The sequence below is a fragment of the Protopterus annectens genome, chromosome 10.part0 (genome assembly GCF_019279795.1).
Source record: "Protopterus annectens isolate FY-2018-M chromosome 10.part0, PAN1.0, whole genome shotgun sequence".
Classification (NCBI taxonomy): Eukaryota; Metazoa; Chordata; order Ceratodontiformes; family Protopteridae; genus Protopterus; species Protopterus annectens.
In genome coordinates, this window is record NC_056744.1 from 1,531,248,474 (window position 1) to 1,531,268,737 (window position 20,264).

Sequence of the window (20,264 nt, forward strand, 5' to 3'; positions counted from 1 at the left end):
CACACTTCCGAACAGTATGTTTGCATGATGGTAAGCATAATGCAAAATGTTCAAACATTATGGGCACACCAAGTAAGCATGTGATAACTGGACTTGAACATCATGATACAAAGTGCATCTGGCAGGAAAACGTCTTGATCTCTGGTAGGTATGGCAGGTGTTTCTGGTGTGGCAATGGGTTTCTATGCTTAGAGATGGGGTGTCCAGGAGTCCAAAGTGTCTTTTGGACTCCTAGTTAAGGATCATGGACCCCAGTTACTGGGGAGGAACTATTTAGGCTCAGAATACAAATCTGAAACGTGTTGCCAGGGCTTTGACCAGTGCTACAAGTATCCTCTGCACTGGTGAACAAAAGAAATGCAGAGTTTGAAGAAAGTAATTAGCAGAAACTTGAATTTTTCATTTGCTAAGGACTTGAAAACGAAATTAGCAGAAGAACCTAATATGGTGTCCAGTAGATCTAAAACTTTTCAGAATATTTTGGAGAAAACTAAAAACATTAGTTTTAAAAGGGAGGATAAGAGAATAGTAGAATGTGGATGATGAAAATGTTATAAATTGATTATGGAGGGCCCATGCATATCTGTTGAGGGTTGAGAGGTCAACTGGATGTTTATAGTGATTTCACTAAGAAACCAATGGTACTCTCTTTCTATCAACTTGCCTTACATGTAATTGTTTTTATGTGGGCAAGTGTGAAAGGCAATCAAGGCAAAGGATTAGAGAACATTGTTATGATATTAAACAGAAGATTAATACAAATGATTCATATAGACATTTTATAACATGTCAAGGTTTTATAAGACTTTTATTTTTTATTTTAGAAAAAGTTGAGAGGAATGCAAGGAGTGGCAAATGGGAAAATAGGTCAGAATACCCGGAACTTGTACAGTAACTTCAGTTAAATATGATGAAGTTCCTGGGACTCAATGATCACTTATCCTTCCCTAGTGATTTAAAATTAAAGGCTGCAAAATTGTAAATGTTTAGGTAAATGCATTTTTTCAAAAATAAATATATGTTTATACACATTTTTAAAATAAAATAAATGATACTTCTTAGCTTTTGTAAGTAAATGGTTGGTAACATCATATACATTGGGTTACATAATAATATGGTCTACTATGGTTTTAGCAACTGTAACAACGATGACTCACTAAATCACATGACCAGAAGGTTGTAAGATGACAATACTGATGCCCACATGTTTGAACACTGGGAGTTGACCCCCCCCCCACTCCATTCTGGACCAATATTAGCACTTGTTCCAATGACCATGCAGGTTACGAGACTCTATGTTCGATATTGTCTAAATAAGTGGGCATCATCTTTCTCATCTTGTGACCTTATGGTCCTGTGACTTAGCAATTCAACATTATTATGGCTGCTAAAAACACAGTAAACCTAATAATATACATATTTATTAATTTTGGTTAGGTTTAATATGGCTGATAAATCATTATACTTTTTTTTTGATGTTTAGTAATTACTTTTGATTTTTAATAATATTTATTGTTATTACCTCAATACACATTAGTTATTCATGAGGTGGGGTACGTGACTGGTATCTTTTAGATCTTTTGTGTGTATATGTACTTAGGTTTAAAACTTTTAAATTGAATTGAGTGTTACACTGTTCTGATGAAGTCCCTCAACATTGTTTGTAGAGATGAAAGTGCTAAAGTATTTGTTTAATACATTTGTGATGATGTGCAGGACACACACACACACACACACACACACACATATATATATATATATATATATATATATATATATATGGGTCTACCTGGCTTCATCGACAGCTGAAAACACAGACAAGGAAATCGCGAGTGTCAGAAGATCGACAAGCAGAAGACCGATGCGATAGATGAAAACACCGACGCAGAGGATGCCGACATGGGAAAAGACTATGTAAGTATGCGGTAGTGACGGACGTTAGGCTGCTAGTAAGGTAAGTGTGGATATTGACGGTCTGTGGGGATAGGGGTGAGTTGGGTGAGTTAGGGTTAGGGACTGGGTTAGGTAAGTGCGGTAGTGATAGTCTTTGGGTTAGGGGCGGGTTAAGTGAGTTAGGGTTAGGGCGCGGGTTAGGTAAGTGTATGGTAGTGACAGTGTTTGGGTTAGGGGTGGGTTAAGTGAGTTAGGGTTAAGGCGCGGGTTAGGTAAGTGTATGGTAGTGATAGTGTTTGGGTTAGGGGTGGGTTAAGTGAGTTAGGGTTAGGGCGTGGGTTAGGTAAGTGTATGGTAGTGACAGTGTTTGGGTTAGGGGTGGGTTAAGTGAGATAGGGTTAGGGACTGGGTTAGGTAAGTGTGGGGTAGTGATAGTCTTTGGGTTAGGGGCGGGTTAAGTGAGTTAGGGTTAGGGCGTAGGTTAGCTGAGTATGCGATAGTGACGGACCTTAGGGTTAGGGTTTGGGTTAGGGTTGTAGATAGTTGTGTATGTGTGCTTTAGTGTGGGTTTGTAGGCTTTTTGGTGTGCTTATGTTGTGTGTGTGGTTTTTCGACAGGGGATGTGTTTTGTTTGTTGATTGTAGTTATTGTGGTGTGTGCAGTGTATGAGGTTTCGTGTTTGTGTACCGTCGGTTATTTCGTTGTCGGGCATGTGAGGTTTCGTGTTTTTGCACTGTCGGTTATGTGGTGTCGGTAATTTAGTTGTCGGTGTTCTGGGGTTTCGATTATGTCAGGTAGAACCATATATATATATATATATATATATATATATATATATATATATATATATATGGGTCTACCTGACATTGCAGACAGTCCAGAATGTCGACAACCATATGGCCGACACCATATGATCGACATTCGGATTGCCGACAATGAGAAACTGGCATCTCACTATAGTGCGGAATGGAAAGATTTCCCGTTAGCACTTTAAATTAAATTTTATTTTGTTTTTGTGGATTTATTCATAATTTCGAGATTTTTATATTATGTGGAACCAAGAATACACTATCCCAGATTATGTAAAGGTAGAGTAATCCTGGTGTCTAGTGCCCCCCAATCCTTATACTGAAGTCAGTGCCATTACGGCACCTCAGTGTAGAGTAACAAATAATGTATAGTGGCTCCCCACACCCCCAATCCCCGTAATAAGATCACGTTTGGTAGCTGAACATGGATGAAACTGTGACGTGGTACGGTTGACCATGTGGATCTACATGGCCTAGCGATTTCAAAAATTGCTCAGCATGTAGATGCCTTTCTCAGGCCAGTTCTGGGGAGGACAGTGCACATGGGTGATTAGGATATGCATCACCTCAGACTGGCTCATTAGCAGTCAGCATGGCTGTGGTGCTGCACATCTTCATGCTAGAGTACCATGCGACACTGTGTTAGGGGCTGTTGTTGAATACCAAAAGGTTACTGTAACGTGTACATGCTGCAGTGTCTTCCTGAATTCCCTCCATTCCTCATGCCTTGTGCGACTGCCCTAGGGTATTGTGATTTTTGGGACAGATGTTCCTGCTTTTGGAAAACTTTGCCTATTGATGCAATGTCTAATGAGGTGATTGCATACAGACATTATGATGCTTTGGGGGTACAAATCGGTAAAAACTCTTCATAATTTTTTCCTTGTGTATGTTTTTGGTAGGGACAATATACAGAAGTACTGCACAATAAGATCTGGGATTTGAATGCTTTATTTAAGAATATCCATTTTTGTTTATGGATGAAAGGATGGGAATACTTATTCTGTAATATAATGCAATGTTTTATCTTATTTATTTATTTTATTCTATTTATATTTGTTTACTGGGGTAGTACACTAATCAATATTAACCAATTTCAGGCTCAGCTCAGGAGAAATACAAAACATTTCACAAACAAAAAATACAGAAATGTAAGCAATAACAGAATAGTTCAGACTTGTTCTTCTTTTGGCTTTTCCCGGTTAGAAGTTGCCACAGCGGAACTCTGGTCCGCTAATGACTGGCAGTAGATTTTTACTGTGCCATGGTGCCAGCTCAACACCCGACCTTCAACGAAGGCACGCCCATTCTATGCATATCTTTCGAACGCCACTCCACTGCGGGGAGGACATGCAGACTCCAGAATAGACTAATTACATAGAAAAAAATTGTGTATGTTCATTCCAGTGAACAAGCACAGTGCAGTGTACAATCAAGCAGAGTACAATGTACAATATGTACATACATTTTTAAAGTGGGTCAATCTTAAGTGAATCTTGAGAGAAGGGAACAGACTCAGAAACAAGGTAGGTTAGGTGATATGTAATGCGATGGAGCAGGAGCATTTAGCTTGGATGAGGGAGTACTTTTTGAGTTGCACTCTATTTGATGAGGGAGTACTTTTTGAGTTGCACTCTATTTGAAATGAATGTTGATTTCTTTAACGTCACTGTGGAGAGCTTGCCAAAGAGTAGCTGCCTGAGAGGAGAAAGCATATGCAATGCTGTGTAGTTTCGTTCTAGGGGTAATGAGAGTTGGGCTATCTTCTGAGTAGTATCTCAGGCTGTATGATGAGGATTTTTCCTGTGGTGTAGCTGCAAGGGGAGTAAATGTGTGTAGTTGTAGTAGTTTGTAAAGTTAGGATCCTAAAAGTAGTTTAGTTCTTTGTTTTATGGGTAGCAATTTGGCTTTTTCTGGGGTGACACTGTGATGCTCACAGAAAGGTGAATTTGTAATGAATCAGCAGATGCTGTTACAGATAGTTTGCAGCATGATAGCGTTTTTCTTGGAGGTAAAGCAAAAACTGGGAACCAATATTCAAATTACAAATGGAGAACACTTTCGCCACTAGCTGCTCTGGCTGGTTGAGACAGAAAAGGGAAGATCTTTTTGCTTACCTTTATCATCTAGTTTTTGTTTGCTTGTTTCTTGCCTTTATTGGAGCATGTTGGTATTCTGTTTTTCTGATTTTAATAATGTCCCTATCCTTTTTAATAAGCGTCATGGGATCTTTTACATTCTCCAGTGCGACTACCAATTCAGGCAGATGGGACCAATTTAATATAATCAGATCTGAAAGGGCACATTATGCATTAATGAGTAAAAGATAACTTTAATTGTAAGTTTTACCTTATTATAGAAGAAGGTAAAATGTACAATTAAAGAGTTTAAGCTTAAAGAACATGTTTTAAAGACTTTGTTAAAATAACAGAATACTGAAATATATGAAGAGCGCTGTGAGACAAATCATAATTATTCTAACACAGTCATGCATCAAAGACAACTCCAATGAAACTAAAAGTTAAGACAACAGTGTATTACAGACTTTAAAGACTTGTATGATGCTGTTCAATACAAAAGTCATCTTTGCATGAGTGGAGAACAACAAATATGTCTTGTTATTAAGTGTCTTAGACTGAATGGGTTAATTTACTTAGGGAAAGTAGTGAAAAAAACATAACTGTGAATATTGAAGTAAATGGAAAGCATGTGAAGCATTAACTGTACAGCATGCATGTTTTCTTCTGAACAGCCATTAAGGTTATCCTGTTAATTTCTTAAACATTACACCATGGGTGAAATAAAGAAAGAGGACTGAGTGTTAGTGCAAAGGTTAGTGTTGCATGTGTTGGTGTACACATGTAATGACACATGGAGGCTGGGTATTGAGTTCAGGATGTTTATTAGATTCACACTCAGTAAGCATTAGTTCATACATCTAACTTAAACTGTACTTCACTAACTGTATGCACACACACATCCAATCTCCATTCAGTCATCATGCACCAAAAATCAGCACGTGCTCAATACTTTCATACAAGTGCTGCCTGCTACAGTGGCTCATAAGGTACATTACACACAATGATCTACATCTTCCTAATTAATGAAAGGAAAAAACAATCCCCAAGATTTACACAAAGACATTTCAAGAACACATTGATTTCAAGTCCAAGCCTTTAAATATTTTGGATTCTACTTACAAACTTTCACTGTCTTGGATACATAAGATTTCTGCTGAGACTGACGAAGAAATTGTCCCTGGGGAACTGCTTTATATAGGAACCTCTGAAAACAAACAGGTGTGGATACATTCAAAGGACTAGAGTCGTTAATACACATGTCCTGAGATGGTTTTGGTTCAGGAATTGGAAGTACGTCTGCAGTTTCTCCTATGGTCCATTCCTTCTGCTTGTATGACTTAAGAACTTGGCGCATCACAGATGATTTTTACAATACCCCTTGGTAGTTTGTAATCTCACAACTTCACCATGCCTTAGTGGACAAAACTTTGTCTTATCAAAATAGGCTTTTTGTAAATGGCGTTTTTTCAAATGTTGGGCTCTGACCTTTTTCATAATCTTTCAAATTAGGCACTAACAGCCATTTGCTAATAGCTAGGATAGTTTGTGTCGGTCTTGACATTAATCTCTGAGCGGATGAACCAAGCTGACTGTCACGAGGAATATTTCTAATATTCAACAAGTCAATTGTCCCTGGGGAACTGCTTTATATAGGAACCTCTGAAAACAAACAGGTGTGGATACATTCAAAGGACTAGAGTCATTAATACACGTGTCCTGAGATGGTTTTGGTTCAGGAATTGGAAGTACGTCTGCAGTTTCTCCTATGGTCCATTCCTTCTGCTTGTATGACTTAAGAACTTGGCGCATCACAGATGATTTTTACAATACCCCTTGGTAGTTTGTAATCTCACAACTTCACCATGCCTTAGTGGACAAAACTTTGTCTTATCAAAATAGGCTTTTTGTAAATGGCGTTTTTTCAAATGTTGGGCTCTGACCTTTTCATAATCTTTCAAATTAGGCACTAACAGCCATTTGCTAATAGCTAGGATAGTTTGTGTCGGTCTTGACATTAATCTCTGAGCGGATGAACCAAGCTGACTGTCACGAGGAATATTTCTAATATTCAACAAGTCAAGAAATACACTGGCGCCGTTTCTCTTAGATTTCTCCAATAAATGTTTTGCACTACGAACAGAGCATTCAGCCAAATCAATGGACTGAGGATATTCAGGACTAATAGTAACATGAACAAAGACCCACGTTTCAGCAAAATTCCTGAACTGCTTACTAGTAAACTGCGCACTATCGTCAAACATGACTTTGTGCGGACTACCCTGGACAGAAAAATGTCTCTTCAACTTTGTAATGACTGTGCTGGACGTCATGTTAGGTAGTAAGTCAATTGCAAACCAACCCAAGTAAGAGTCTACAACCAAGTAGTGTTAACTATTCCATTTGAATATGTCTACAGCAACTGTCGACCATGGCAATTCAGGAATCTGGTGTAGCAGAAGTAGTTTTTTTTGCTGGTGTGGTTTAATGCTGTTGCAAATTGAAAAGCTAGACTTTCCTTCTCTATATCTTTGTACATAGAAGACCAAAATATAATGCCTCTTGCCCTTCTTTTGACTAAATCAGTACTTGGGTGACAACGATGCAAGATTTGAATATAGGCACTTTGTAGTGACTTCTGAACAACCACTTTTGAAATTTCATGAGGATATCATCATCCATCATGAGTTCTTCTCTGTACGAAAAATATGAAGTTCAAGTGGTAGACTGGATTTTCTCATAGGCCAACCTTTAATGATGAAAGTATTTAGCTTCTGAATAGTTGGATCTGAAGCTGTATGAAGTCTTAACTCCAAGTTGTGAAGATGAAAAATTGTGAACATGCAAACACTATTGCAACAAGTACTTTCTCTATTTGAGCACACTGCATTTCTGTAAAAGTATGTGCTGCAGAAGCAACTGGAATACCTTCTTGAAGACATGCTGCACCTAGTCCAAACTGAGAAGCACCACACGAAAGTTTGACAGGCTTGTGAACATCACAATAACTCAGTGTGCGCAGACTGGCAATTCTCTGTTTCAAGGTATCAAAGGCTTTTGGGTGTTGCTCTGATCAAATCCATGCAATATTTTTTGCATGTCAGCTCTCTTAAAGGTGTAGAAAGCTCACTCAGATCTGGAATGAATTTTCCCAGATAGCTGACCACACCAAAAAAAAAAATGCTGTAAACTGCTGGAACTGGCATTTCCATGATTGCAACTTGCTTTGCTGGATCTGGTTGTAAACCAGTATTTGTGAACAGATGACCATCATAGGTGACTTATTTCAGTTTGAATTTACATTTCTGAGGATTTAGTCTGAGATTCACTTCACGTGCACGGTTTAAAACTTTTCTGAGGTTTCTGTCATATTCTTCCTCATCATTGCCTCCAACAAAAATGCCGTCTACTATAATAGCACAAGGATAACCAGCAAATACCTGTTCCATTGCACAATGAAATACCTCAATGGCTGATTTGATTCCAAATGGCATTCCCAAGAATCTGTACCTTCCAAATAGTGTGCTGAAAGTGGTTAACAACGAAGACTTATGGTCTAGCAAAATCTGACAAAATTAACTTTTTGCATCTAGGACTGAGAAAACAGTGGAATTTGGCATAACAGCTGCTACTTCTTCTACTGCACACATTGGATGATATGGACGCTTCAGTGCTTTATTTAAATATTGTGGATCAATGCATATTCGAATATCAATTGATCTTTTCTTATGAGCAGTGACCATGGAAGATACCCATTCAGTTGGTGGTTCTACTGGAGGCAGTACAACTAAGTTAATCATTTTGTCTAAGCTTTCACTCTGCTCTGCTCTGCATTGCTACTGGAATTTTCCATGTTGGTCTAACAACAGGGCTTACTTCCGGATTTAACTTCATGGATTATGTAAATGAAAGTTTACCAAGCTTGTCTCTGAAAATATTAGCATATCCATTGAAAATACTCTACTGTTGTTGTCCAAACTTATGTGATGACTCTCATTATTGAATGAAATCAGCCTCATTCTCAAACTGTCTTTCAGGCCTAGCAGTGACTGCACGTGCCATTCAATTACATAAAACTGCAAATCACAGCTGTTCTCTGCTGAATGGTATGAAAGGACTACTGCACCCTTCTTTTGATTCTCTTCACCACCATAAGCAATTAGTTCCACACTTTTTGTTGAATCAAGCTTCTCACCAGCTTTTATTTTAGCAAACATTTGCGCTGATATACCATTACACTTAGAACCAGTGTCTACTTTAAGCTCTAATGGTTTCCCATTAATTTGTACAAAGAGTTTACTGTATTGACTGTTTCACCAAGCACAGAAACACAATCAACATAGAAAGGTTTTTCACTCCCCTTATGACTTCTCAAAGTATCAACCTGGTCCACTTGTTTGTTTGAATACACTGTACTATTGTGGGTTTGTGTCAGTTTAGATTTACAAAGCTTTTTTAAAATTATTCAATTGTTTTATATTTGAAACATTGCTGACCATAAGCTAAACATTTTCCTCATTTGGCTTCATGACTGCCCCCACAACTGTAACAGCTTACAATGGAGTTTAATGCAATATATTTTCTTGGTTTGCCCTTGTAAAAATTAGCTCATCTCTCCTTTGTATACTATCAACATGTTCTGTATTTGTTACTGCTAACTTACTTTTATCATTCATAAGCATACAAGTGTGCTTTTCTGTGATTTTATGTACTTGACACATCTCAATGGCTTTATTTAATGTTAGCTCGCTTTCTCGAAGCAAAATTTTCTTACTGCATCATTGTTAACACCACATACAAGACTGTCTTTTATTAAATGATCTTTTCAGTCACCAAATTTGCATGTGTTTGCTTTATTTTCTAGGTCAGTAACACATGCAGCAATAGATTCACCAGGCTTTTGATTTCTTGTGTAAAATGTATGCCTTTTCACTGTAACATTTACTTGAGGATCACACATTTCTCTAAATTAACATTTTAAACACTCAGGGTCTTTCCTTGTTTCAGCTTGAAGTACAATATGACACTCCTCCCCCTCCTCTGCATACACAGCAGGTGCATACACAAATAAATGCTCTCTTTCAATGGCTTCTGAACCAGCACAAACCATGAAACGCATACTTCACAAAACCAGTGTGCCACACAATCACAGCCCTTAAGGCAAAATAACATACCCAACACACTAGTAATAGGTGACTCTATAGTCAGGCACACTGACGTCCCCACTCACTAGGCTGAACAAGGAGAAGGTTACCATTAGCTGCCTGTTGGGTGCCAGGATCCGCCACATAACACAAGCACTCAGGTCACTTCAGAATAAGTACAAATATGACTCTGTCATTGTCCATGTTGGTGTGAATGACCTGAGCCGCACCTCCCTGGACAACATGAAAAGAGACATGGAGGAGCTCTCTGATCATGTAGCCTAGACCGGTATGACCCTGATCCAGAGTAGCATCATTCCCCTCACCAAGAATGATACCACGGGTATAGAGAAAAAAACTATCAATTTCAACAATTGGCAAAGCTTGTGGTGTCATTCAAAGGGGATTTAGTGTCTGTCAGCCTGGGATGACATGCCCGACAAGCCATGCTGCTTCGCTAGAGACGGCTTGCACCTGTCACCCTTAGGCTTTCGAATACTGGCCAAGGCTCTTGCCACTTCCATAGTGCCTTTTTTAGGCAAGGCTCAAAAGGCAAACCCACCACCGTAAATAGCACAAGTAACAAAAAACTGAGGGTAATGCTATGCAATGTCAGAAGTCTACACCTCAAAATGCACACACTCGAGGCACTCCTCAGTATGGAGAAAATCGATATATGTGCAGAAACCTGGTTTAAGGCTCCAGAGAGCACCCCAGCACTACCAGGCGACAACTAATACCATACATTTCGGCCACAAAACCCAGACCGAAATACAAAAGGCGGGGGAGTATCTATATTCATCAAGGATACCCACACCTCCAGGTTAGTGGCACAGCACGATGCTTCAGAGATCATCCACGTGCAACTAACAACGGGGAAAATTGTTATTCAAATCATAGCTTGCTACAGATCACCCATCATGTCCCAGGACACCCACTCCACATTCCTGGAAACACTGGGCAACATAAAGGTCCTACCAAACACCCTGTTATTGGGTGATTTCAATTACCCAAACATTAACTGGGAGAACTACTCAAGTACAAACTCCCTTGCCAAACATTTCCTAGAATTTATAAACTCAAACACTCTGGATCAAATGGTTAACACCCCCACAGATGACAACAGGTGACAACATATTGGACCTGGTCATCACCAACATGGGCAACCCCTCGCTGGTTAGATCAGACTATAAACTAATCACTCTGGATATCCACATTCCATCACCACCCCCGATCAAAGAAATCAAAAGCAAACTTCACGTTACTCAAGACCGAGGTGGGATGTTTCAAAGCCCCCATGTTAAAGGATAACGTTGTCCAAGCTGCAAAATCCTTTACTAATGCACTTTACGGGCACCTACAAGAATGCATGGATCGTGCTATCCCAGACAAAACCAAGACTCACTCCTCCAAGAAAAGGAAACCAGTCTGGTGGACCCCTGCCATAAACAAGCTATACAATAGGAGGAGGAAACTAGTACAGAAAAAGAGTAAAATCCCAATCCCAAGAAGGGAAGATATCTCTGATCAGTATCAGCAAGAAACTCTGTTCCCTCAAAGTCATCCAAGGCTAGCTTTGAAAGAAAAATTGCTATGGACTCCAAAGATAACCACAAGGCATTCTTTAGCTATGTCAAAAATCTAAGTGACAATTCTCAGATCTGCTTGGAGTTAGTGTAGAATGGCATAAAATACACTGAACCGACTGATATAGCCAACATCCTGGCAGACAGTTTCAGTGCAAACTTCACCCCCCTCTCACCCCCAAAAGGGCCCATAACTATACCAGAAGAATGTAGTGCCCCTGAAATCACAGACATTCAGGTTAAAACATCCCTCTCCAAAGCCAAAAACACAGCATCAATGGGACAGGACGGTGTCCCAGGCTGCATCCTACACAAGCTCAAAGATGAACTAACCCCTCACCTAAACACACTGTTTAAACTCAGCCTCTCCAAAGGCTATGTGCCCACAGAGTGGCGCACAGCAACGGTTATTCTGCTCCACAAAGGTGGAGCCACAAAGGTCCCTGGGAACTATTGCCCTATAAGCCTGACTAGCTTGGCCTGCAAAACTATTGAGCGCATCATCATGGATCTCATTAACAGAGACATTGGAAACATCCAAACACTGGACCCTACCCAGTTCGGCTTTGTTAAGGGCAGATCATGCCTCCTGAACCTGGTGGACATCTTTGAGACAGTTACCAAGGCTATAGATGAGGGAAAGGTGGTCCACACAGCCTACCTAGACCTCGCAAAGGCCTTTGACACCATTCCCCACTCAGGTATTACAGACAAGCTCACCAGCCTGAACATTTATTTTTATTTTATTTTTATTTTATTTTATTTATTTTACATTTGTTGACCGGGAATGTCCGACTAGGTTCCACAGAGCCTGTTTTCAGCGGAGGCCCGGGGAGAAATGCTCCAGATGCATGTCTTTGGAATGTGGGAGGAAACCGGAGTACCCGGAGAAAACCCACGCGAACACAGGGAGAACATGCAAACTCCACACAGAAGGCACCCCAGCCGAGAATCGAACCGGAGAACCTCTTGCTGTGAGGTGACAATGTTAACCGCTGCACCACTGTTTCCAACATAAACCCCTACGTCACGAGATGGGTTGCCAACTGGCTCACGGACAGAACCCACATGGTAAGAGTTGCGAGAGCTAGGTCTGACTGTAAACCGGTTACAAGTGGCATTCCCCAGGGTTCATCCTAGGACCCCTCCTGTTTGGCATATGCTTCTCAGAGGTACAGGCAAGCACAGGAGGACTATGGCCGATCAAGTTCACAGACGACTGCAAACTAGGGGCTATAACCGACTCTCCAGCTGATGCAGACATCCTCCAAAAGGGTCTCACTAAGACAGATACCAGGTGTCAAAACCATGGCCTCAAGCTATATGCCAAAAAGTGCATAGTCATCCCCTTTGGATAAAAACAAAGTACCCACAAACAATCACATAGATGGTAGCCCCCTAAATATGGAAGACGTAATAAGGGATCTGGGGACCCAAGTAGATAGTAACCTCTCCTTTGATAATCACATTGCCAAAGTGGTTAGAAAATCCTTCTATATGGCCCACCTAATCACAAAAGGGTTTGTATCCAGATCGAAAGAGGTCATTGGGCCCCTCTATACATCACTCATCAGACCCATCATAAAGTACAATGCCCCGTTTGGGATGTACCTTACAAGACACCTGCAACAACTGGAAAAATCACAGAAGTACCTCACCAAGAGGATCACTGGCCTCAAGCAGTTGCCCTTTGCAGCTTGACTGAAGAAACTCCACCTGTACTCGGTTGCATGCCACCTACTCAGAGGTGATCTCTGCCTGACATACAAGGTCATGTCTAACCCAGAATTGATGGACATGCTCCACCTAAAGAAAACCATATCCCCTCGAGCCACACACTCCAGGGATCTAAACCTCTCCACAACAATAAATAGGATGTGGTGGAGGGATAGATTCCTGTCCCAGAGAGTTCCCATACTCTGGAACAAGATTCCAGTCTACATTAGGCAGAGCTCCTCACTAACCCTCTTCAAGAGAGACCTTGATGAGTGGATGGGAAACAGAAAGTTTACCCCAGGGATCACTTCAATGGCTCTGCTGGACTAATCTAAGGGGGCAGCGAAAGCCAACACATTCCAGCTAGGCTTATAAATGTCTTTAGGTAGATAGCCTAATACCTACCTATGAATCTATAAGAAGTATGAATGCCTTTGTACGTGCGTCTTTTTTCAGAAAATGCAGCTGCTATGAAAATATCATTCTTGTTCAAATATTCTCCAATTTTCTGCAATATTATCATCAAATACCAGTGGTTTGGGTCTGTGAAACCCCTCTGCCATCCTAGGAAATTAAACACAATACCTGTTTTGTAGGTGTAATTTACAAATGAAGACAACAAAGTGCGAAGAAAGTTGATATTGGCATCTCGAACACCTGGAACCTTCTGGATACTTTGGATATACTGGTACTTCAAATACCTGGAGCCCTCCAGACACTTTGGATACCTGAAATGGTGGCAGACAACACTTCAAGCTTGCCAGACACTTTAGACACCTTGAATAACTGTAGACTGTCTCTGGCCCCTGCCAAAATATGAATAACTTTGACGCACTGGTCCCTTTGCGAAAAAATGACCGAGTTGGACACTCTGGCCCTTATTTTGAGAAAAAATAGCTCAGATGCCTTGGCCCTTTCAAATAAACAATGTTGCCTTCTTTTTTTACCATCAGAAAATATTGGATTACCTTTCTATTATTGTCATTTACAATTTCAAATAGTTTCAAGTGACCGCTGACCATTGAGGAATGATTCCGTTCTGTATATTCCTCCACTTCTAACTTCGTACTTGTTTATGACTGATTTTAGCTCAAAACAAGTTTGTGAGTGTTTCTCGTAACTCTTATAACATGGCAGCCATTTACTACATGTTCGCATTTTTATTTTCTATGTCACAGCTTCCAGCCTTAATCCCATTCTAACACCATGTTGCATGTTTCGTTTAATACACATGAGACACAGAGGCTGGGTATTGAGTTCAGGATGTTTATTAGATTCACACTCAGTAAGCATTAGTTCATACATCTAACTTAAACTGTACTTCACTAACTGTATGCGCACACATCCAATCTCCATTCAGTCATCATGCACCAAAAATCAGCACGTGCTCAATACTTTAATACACGTGCTGCCTGCTACAGTGGCTGATATGATCCATTAAACACAATGATCTACAGTTAGTACTGCCTTCTCATAGCTTTTGCTTTCTTCTGTTCACTTCACAGCTGGAGTGCCTTCTGTGCAGATTTGGCACTTCCTGTCTATGTGACGTTTTGCTGTTGGTGATCTGGTTTTCTCACACTTCAAACTCATGCTGTAGTTCAGCTGTCAATCCTCTGCACTGCTCAAAAGTGTGAATACCATGCAAGTGTGTGTGTGGGTGTGCTTACATACTCAAATGGAATAGTGACTTGCTGAAAATGAGTTTCTGTACCTTTCACTCACTGAGTGGGCTCTTCTATGACCCTGAAATAGACTGAGTAGGTAATTAAAGAATGAAATGATGCAGTGTTTAAAACTTCCCTACCGTGTTGATTCTTCAATTGAAGTTCTAGTGCTGTATCCACTACCTGTGGCCCTGAAGTCATAGTTGTACCAACATCTGAAAAAAACAGATGCATGCAGATTAATGTTCTAGTAGCATCAAATGAAACACAGACATGCACATTTTTGTCTCTTGGCAACTGTATGATCACTGTTTGTTTCAATGGAGTGAGATTTGTTAACAGGAATTAATTAATTAATGTATAGTTTTCATTTTGCAATATAACTGATGAATGCTTAGAAATCACAGTAAGCAACATGGGTACTAGAGCTGTTTATTACTTGCTGCAACATCTCAGCTGAGTTCCTTCTATTTCTGTGTGTGCCTAGTATGTTTGTGGAGGCATGATTAATCTCATTTTCACTGTCTGCAACAGAAAGCGCACTTTCAATTTGCTGTTGGCAGTAGGCAAAATATTCAATACAGCAGCTGCATGCTTTGTAAAACCAAATGTGGGCACATGCAGTGTTCTGTAGCATCTATGAATGGCTAAAGCATGTGTAGTAAACAGGTAAAACAAAAAAACAGGCTGGAAATGACAGAAAACTAATAATATACCAGGACCACAAAAAAAGAAGTTATGTTCTTACCATAACGTTCCATGTGAGTTGTTCATCTCGCCTTTGTTCTTACACGTGGGTACGGAGCCGATCCATCGGCTCCGAGTTGTCCGCTTTCCAAGCTCAAGATCTTTGAGTAGCTCGAGGCACAGTCCCTATCCCATGATGCTCTCTTACCAACCCCAGATCTAGTTTGCTGAACTCAGCAATAAAAAATACAACTAAGCACCAAAAATAAAATATGTACGTATGTATATAGCTATTTACAATTATCTAAGAGATATTCTGGTTGGAAGGAAGGACACTAGACAGACCAACCAGACCACCAGTCATACCTGTTCTTCCAGAACCTGGAGGGGGAAGGTGGGAGGGAGTGTAAGAACAAAGGCGAGATGAACAACTCACATGGAATGTTATGGTAAGAACAGAACTTCTTTATGTGAAGTTGTTTAATCTCACAGTTTGTTCTTACATGTGGGTAGCGTTCCAAGCACCCTAATCCTGGGTGGCTCATGGGAGTACATTCCTGAGAACAGTGGAACCAAAGGAAGCCCTGTCCCTGGAGGCCCTGTCCACTTTGTAATGAGTAATAAACTTATGAGGTTTAGACCAAGTAGCAGCTGCACAAATGGCGTCCAAAGGTAAACGGGCTGCATTAGCCAGAAACGTAGAAACAGCCCTGGTAGAATGAGCTTTCACTTCACGTTCTAAAAGGTTGGTTAGCTGAAGAATATACAAATTTTATACAATCAGAAAACCATTTAGACAATGTAACTTTGGATACAGAAAGACTCTTATTATCTGCATAGGAATCAAAGAGTTGAGTTCTGTCCAAATAAAACCTCAATTGTCTGTGAACATCAAGCTTATGTAACATGTATTCCAATTTATTGGAATTATGTCTGAAAAAGATGGGAAGCTCAATAGACTGGTTTAAATTAGCCTCAGAGCAGACCTTAGGAAGAAAGGTAGGATTTGTCCTGAGATACACTATGTTGGGGTGAAAGACCAGATATGGAGGTCTGATAGAAAGTGCTTGTAGTTCAGAAACTCTACACGCCGAGGTAATAGCCAAGAAAATTGTCTTCCAAGAAAGAAACTTCAGAAGACAAGATGACGCCGGCTCAAAAGGGGGAAGCATAAGTTTGGACAGCACCAAATTTAGATTCCAGGATGTCTGATAGGTGGTCTAAGCTGATGAGTCCCTTTCAAAAAGGCTTTACATAATCTGTGTGACATAATGTTAGAACCTTTGCATCCCACATGAAAGTTGGATATAGCAGCCAATTGAACCCCTATAGTAGCAGCTGCCGCATCATCGTGAAAAAGCGAAGCCAAGAATTCCAGAATACTATGAATAGGAGTGACATAGGAATCAATATCATGCTAAGAAGCTCAATGAACAAATCGCTTCCATTTGCTGTTTTACAGTTTCCTGGTGGAGACTTTATGAGAAGAAACTAGAATATGTCGTACCGCGGAAGACAATTTATATGACCTGGCTAGGTTGGGAAGTGGAGCAGTCAAGCTGCCAGTTTGAGGGAGAAAAGAGAGGGGTGAAGAACTCCCGATGAATGAGTTAGAAGGTCTGGCACTGGGTCTAGAACCCAAGGCTCTTGCACTTGGTATTGCTGAAGGAAGGGGAACCATATCTGCCGAGGCCAAAATGGGGCTATCAGAATAACAGTCCTTCCCAAGCTTTTGGCTTTCTGTAATAACCTGGGGATCAGAGGGGTTGGTGGAAAGGCATAAAGGAGACCCGAGGGCCAATCATGTATGAGCGAATCCCTTGGGCTGTCCCCCGGTGGAGGGTACAGGGCAAAGTAGCTTCTGCATTTGGCATTCATCGGGGATGCAAAAAGGTCGCAGCAAGGCTGGCCCCATCTGCAGAATATCATCTCCGCCACTTGTTCTTTGAGGGATCACTCATGAGGCAACAGAATGGCTCTGCTCAGTTTGTCCGTTATCACGCTGGATGACCCCGGGATGTACACTGCTATTAAAAAGCACCCGGTGGATACAGCCCACTGCCAAATTCTCAGGGCCTCTTGGCATAAGGGGTAAGACTTGGTTCCCCCTTGTTTGCTGATGTACCACACTACCGACATGTACTACAATCGTCTCTCGAGGTAGAGAGTCGTGAAAGTGTTGCAACACTAGAAACACTGCTCTCAACTCTAGGACATTGATGTGCAAATGGGATTCCATCTCTGTGCAAGTGCCTTGGACAGTTCTTCCCTGAAACAGCCCCCCCCCCATCTTATCAGGGAAGCATCCATGGTCATCGTGGCTGAGAGAGGGGGGGGGGAGTACAAATGGGTGACCTACAGTTATCTGGTGGCTGTTCAACCACCAAAGAAGGTCCTTTTTGCAAGCATTTGTCAGTAGAATCATGTGTGACATTGGTAGCTGTTGATAAGACCACTGTGTAAAGAGTAACCATTGGAGTATCCTCATGTGCATTCGTCTCAGAGAACCGCTATGAGCACTGCTGCCATGGTGCCTAACAGCTTCAAAACCTGGAATGCAGGTATTCTTCTTTCCATTAACAAGTGGGACACATGACTTCGTAGAGAGATTACTCTTGCTTGAGGCAATCTGACCAAGGTGGTGGTGGTGTCTAGATCTGCTCCTATAAAGGAAGTATGCTGCAACGGCAATAAAGCAGATTTTTCACAATTTATGGTTATGCCTAACTGGGAACGCAGGTTGATTGTGTAATCTCTGGAATGAATCAGTTGATGCCTGGTGGGGGTGGTGTGGAATCAGTTGTCTAGATATGGAAACATGCGGAATCCTAAACGTCTCAGGTGAGCTGTGACCACTGCCATGCATTTGGTGAACACTCTGGAGGCTGTGGTGAGACCAAAGGGCAGCACTCGGAATTGGTAGTGACTGGCCCCCAGCCAGAAACGCAAGTGATCTCTGGATGGTCTGGCCATTTTGATGTGGTAGTACGCATCTTTGAGATCTATAGAGCACATCCAATCACCCGTTTCTAGAAATGGTAGTATCGATTGAAGTGTAACCATCAGAAGTTTTCCTTTTTGACAAAGGTGTTGAATTTGCTGAGGTCTAAGATGGGCCTCCAGTCCCCCATTTTCTCTGGAACTAAAAAGAACCTAGAGTAAGTTCCAGATTCTATATGGTGCGCCGGGACTGGCTGGATGACTCTTTTTCTAGCAGCTTGTGAATTTCTATGGCTACTTGATGCCACAGACTGGGTGGAATGTCTGGGATTCTTGTACGAATAGAAGGGGATTCTGAAAAGGGAATGATGTATCCTCTGGTAATTATGCTTTTTACCCAAGAATCTGATGTAATTCCTAGCCAGGCATCTGGGTATAAAGCCAAGTGAACCCTGACTGCCTCCAGAGCAGGACAGTCGGGCCTCCTCTCAGGAGCACTGATAGGGCTTGCCAAGATACTGCTCCCCATCACCCTGGTTCTGCGGACCTCTTCTGCCACCTGGACGGTGTCTACCATTATAACCCTCTGCTCCCAATCACCCTGGTTCTGCGGACCCCCTCTGCCTCGTGGGCGGTGTCTACCATTATAATCCCTTCCTCTGCCCCTGGAGGGGGGTTCACTACGTGCGTTTTGGAAATCTCCTCGGGGTTTCCGGAACCACATTTTTCCACCTTTCTGCCCTTTGGGGTATAGTCTAGTAGGGGTGGAAAAACGGACTCTTACAGCAGACAGTGTCTTTCCCTCCTGCTCACACCTAGTGAGAGTCTCCTTGACTTTGGGCCCAAACAAGGAAGAGCCGTCGAATGGGGTACTGACAAAGGAAGACTTAAAGGCTTCCGCAAAGGAGCATAAGCGCATCCAGGATTGTCTCCACAGAGCTATCGCTGAACCTGCTGCCCGGCTCGATCCATCGGCTGCATAAGAAATGACCTGCATAGACGAGTTCACAATAGAATTAAGGGTGTTAAGTTGTGCCGTCACCTTCTCATTGACGGTATCATCTGTTTTGCCCTGTAGAGTATCTCCAAGCTCTGAGGAGATCATGTTGAAGACGGGTAAAATGGGTTAAATAGTTAAGTGATCTCATTGCAAATGTCGCAGAACTAAAGATGCGTTTCCCGTATCTGTCCATTGTCCTAGAGTCTCTGTTAGGAGGATGGACAGAAGAAGAGGTTTATGACATCTCTTTCTTGGTGGCCGCCGCCACCACCATGGTATCAACAGGAACTCCCTTAGTAAAAAAGGACCTGTCTTGAGGGGAGGTGATAAATTTGTTGGGTCTCCAAGGGACTGGTTCCATGGACTCAGGAGACTCCCATGCCCTTCGAGTGACCAAATCCATTAATTCGTCAAAGGGCGGAGAAACCCAGGAGGTGGAAGGGTGAGACCCAAAGTCCTTCAGGAGCACTGACTCATCCTCAGTAGGGGTAAGGGACTGCCAGTCGCCCCTCTGCCTTAGTATTTCCAAGATGTCTGCAAATGAGACATCCTCCGAAGGGGACTGTGGGGACCCTTCTGATTCCTCTAAGTCAGTGTCTGATGTTAAGGATTCCGGAGGGGAATCCAAATGCCTCCTCTTGCACACTCTCTTCCTAGGGACCTCATCAGTGGGGGTGTCTGGTGAAGTTTCCGTAGAGAAGGGGTCACCCGATGGGGTCACCTGAGGCTCTGGGTCTCGATGCT

The 20,264-nt window shown here is 41.6% G+C and overlaps 1 protein-coding gene across 4 annotated transcripts in view; it reads right to left on the reverse strand.

Moving 5' to 3' along the window:
* Positions 1–20,264, reverse strand: part of LOC122813711 — a 332,384-nt gene that overhangs the window by 132,701 nt on the left and 179,419 nt on the right. For all 4 annotated transcript variants that reach the window (XM_044086177.1, XM_044086176.1, XM_044086178.1 and 1 more), the window contains exon 7: positions 15,034–15,108. In XM_044086177.1, the coding sequence (XP_043942112.1) occupies positions 15,034–15,108 (75 nt within the window). The remainder of the gene's footprint in view (positions 1–15,033; positions 15,109–20,264) is intronic.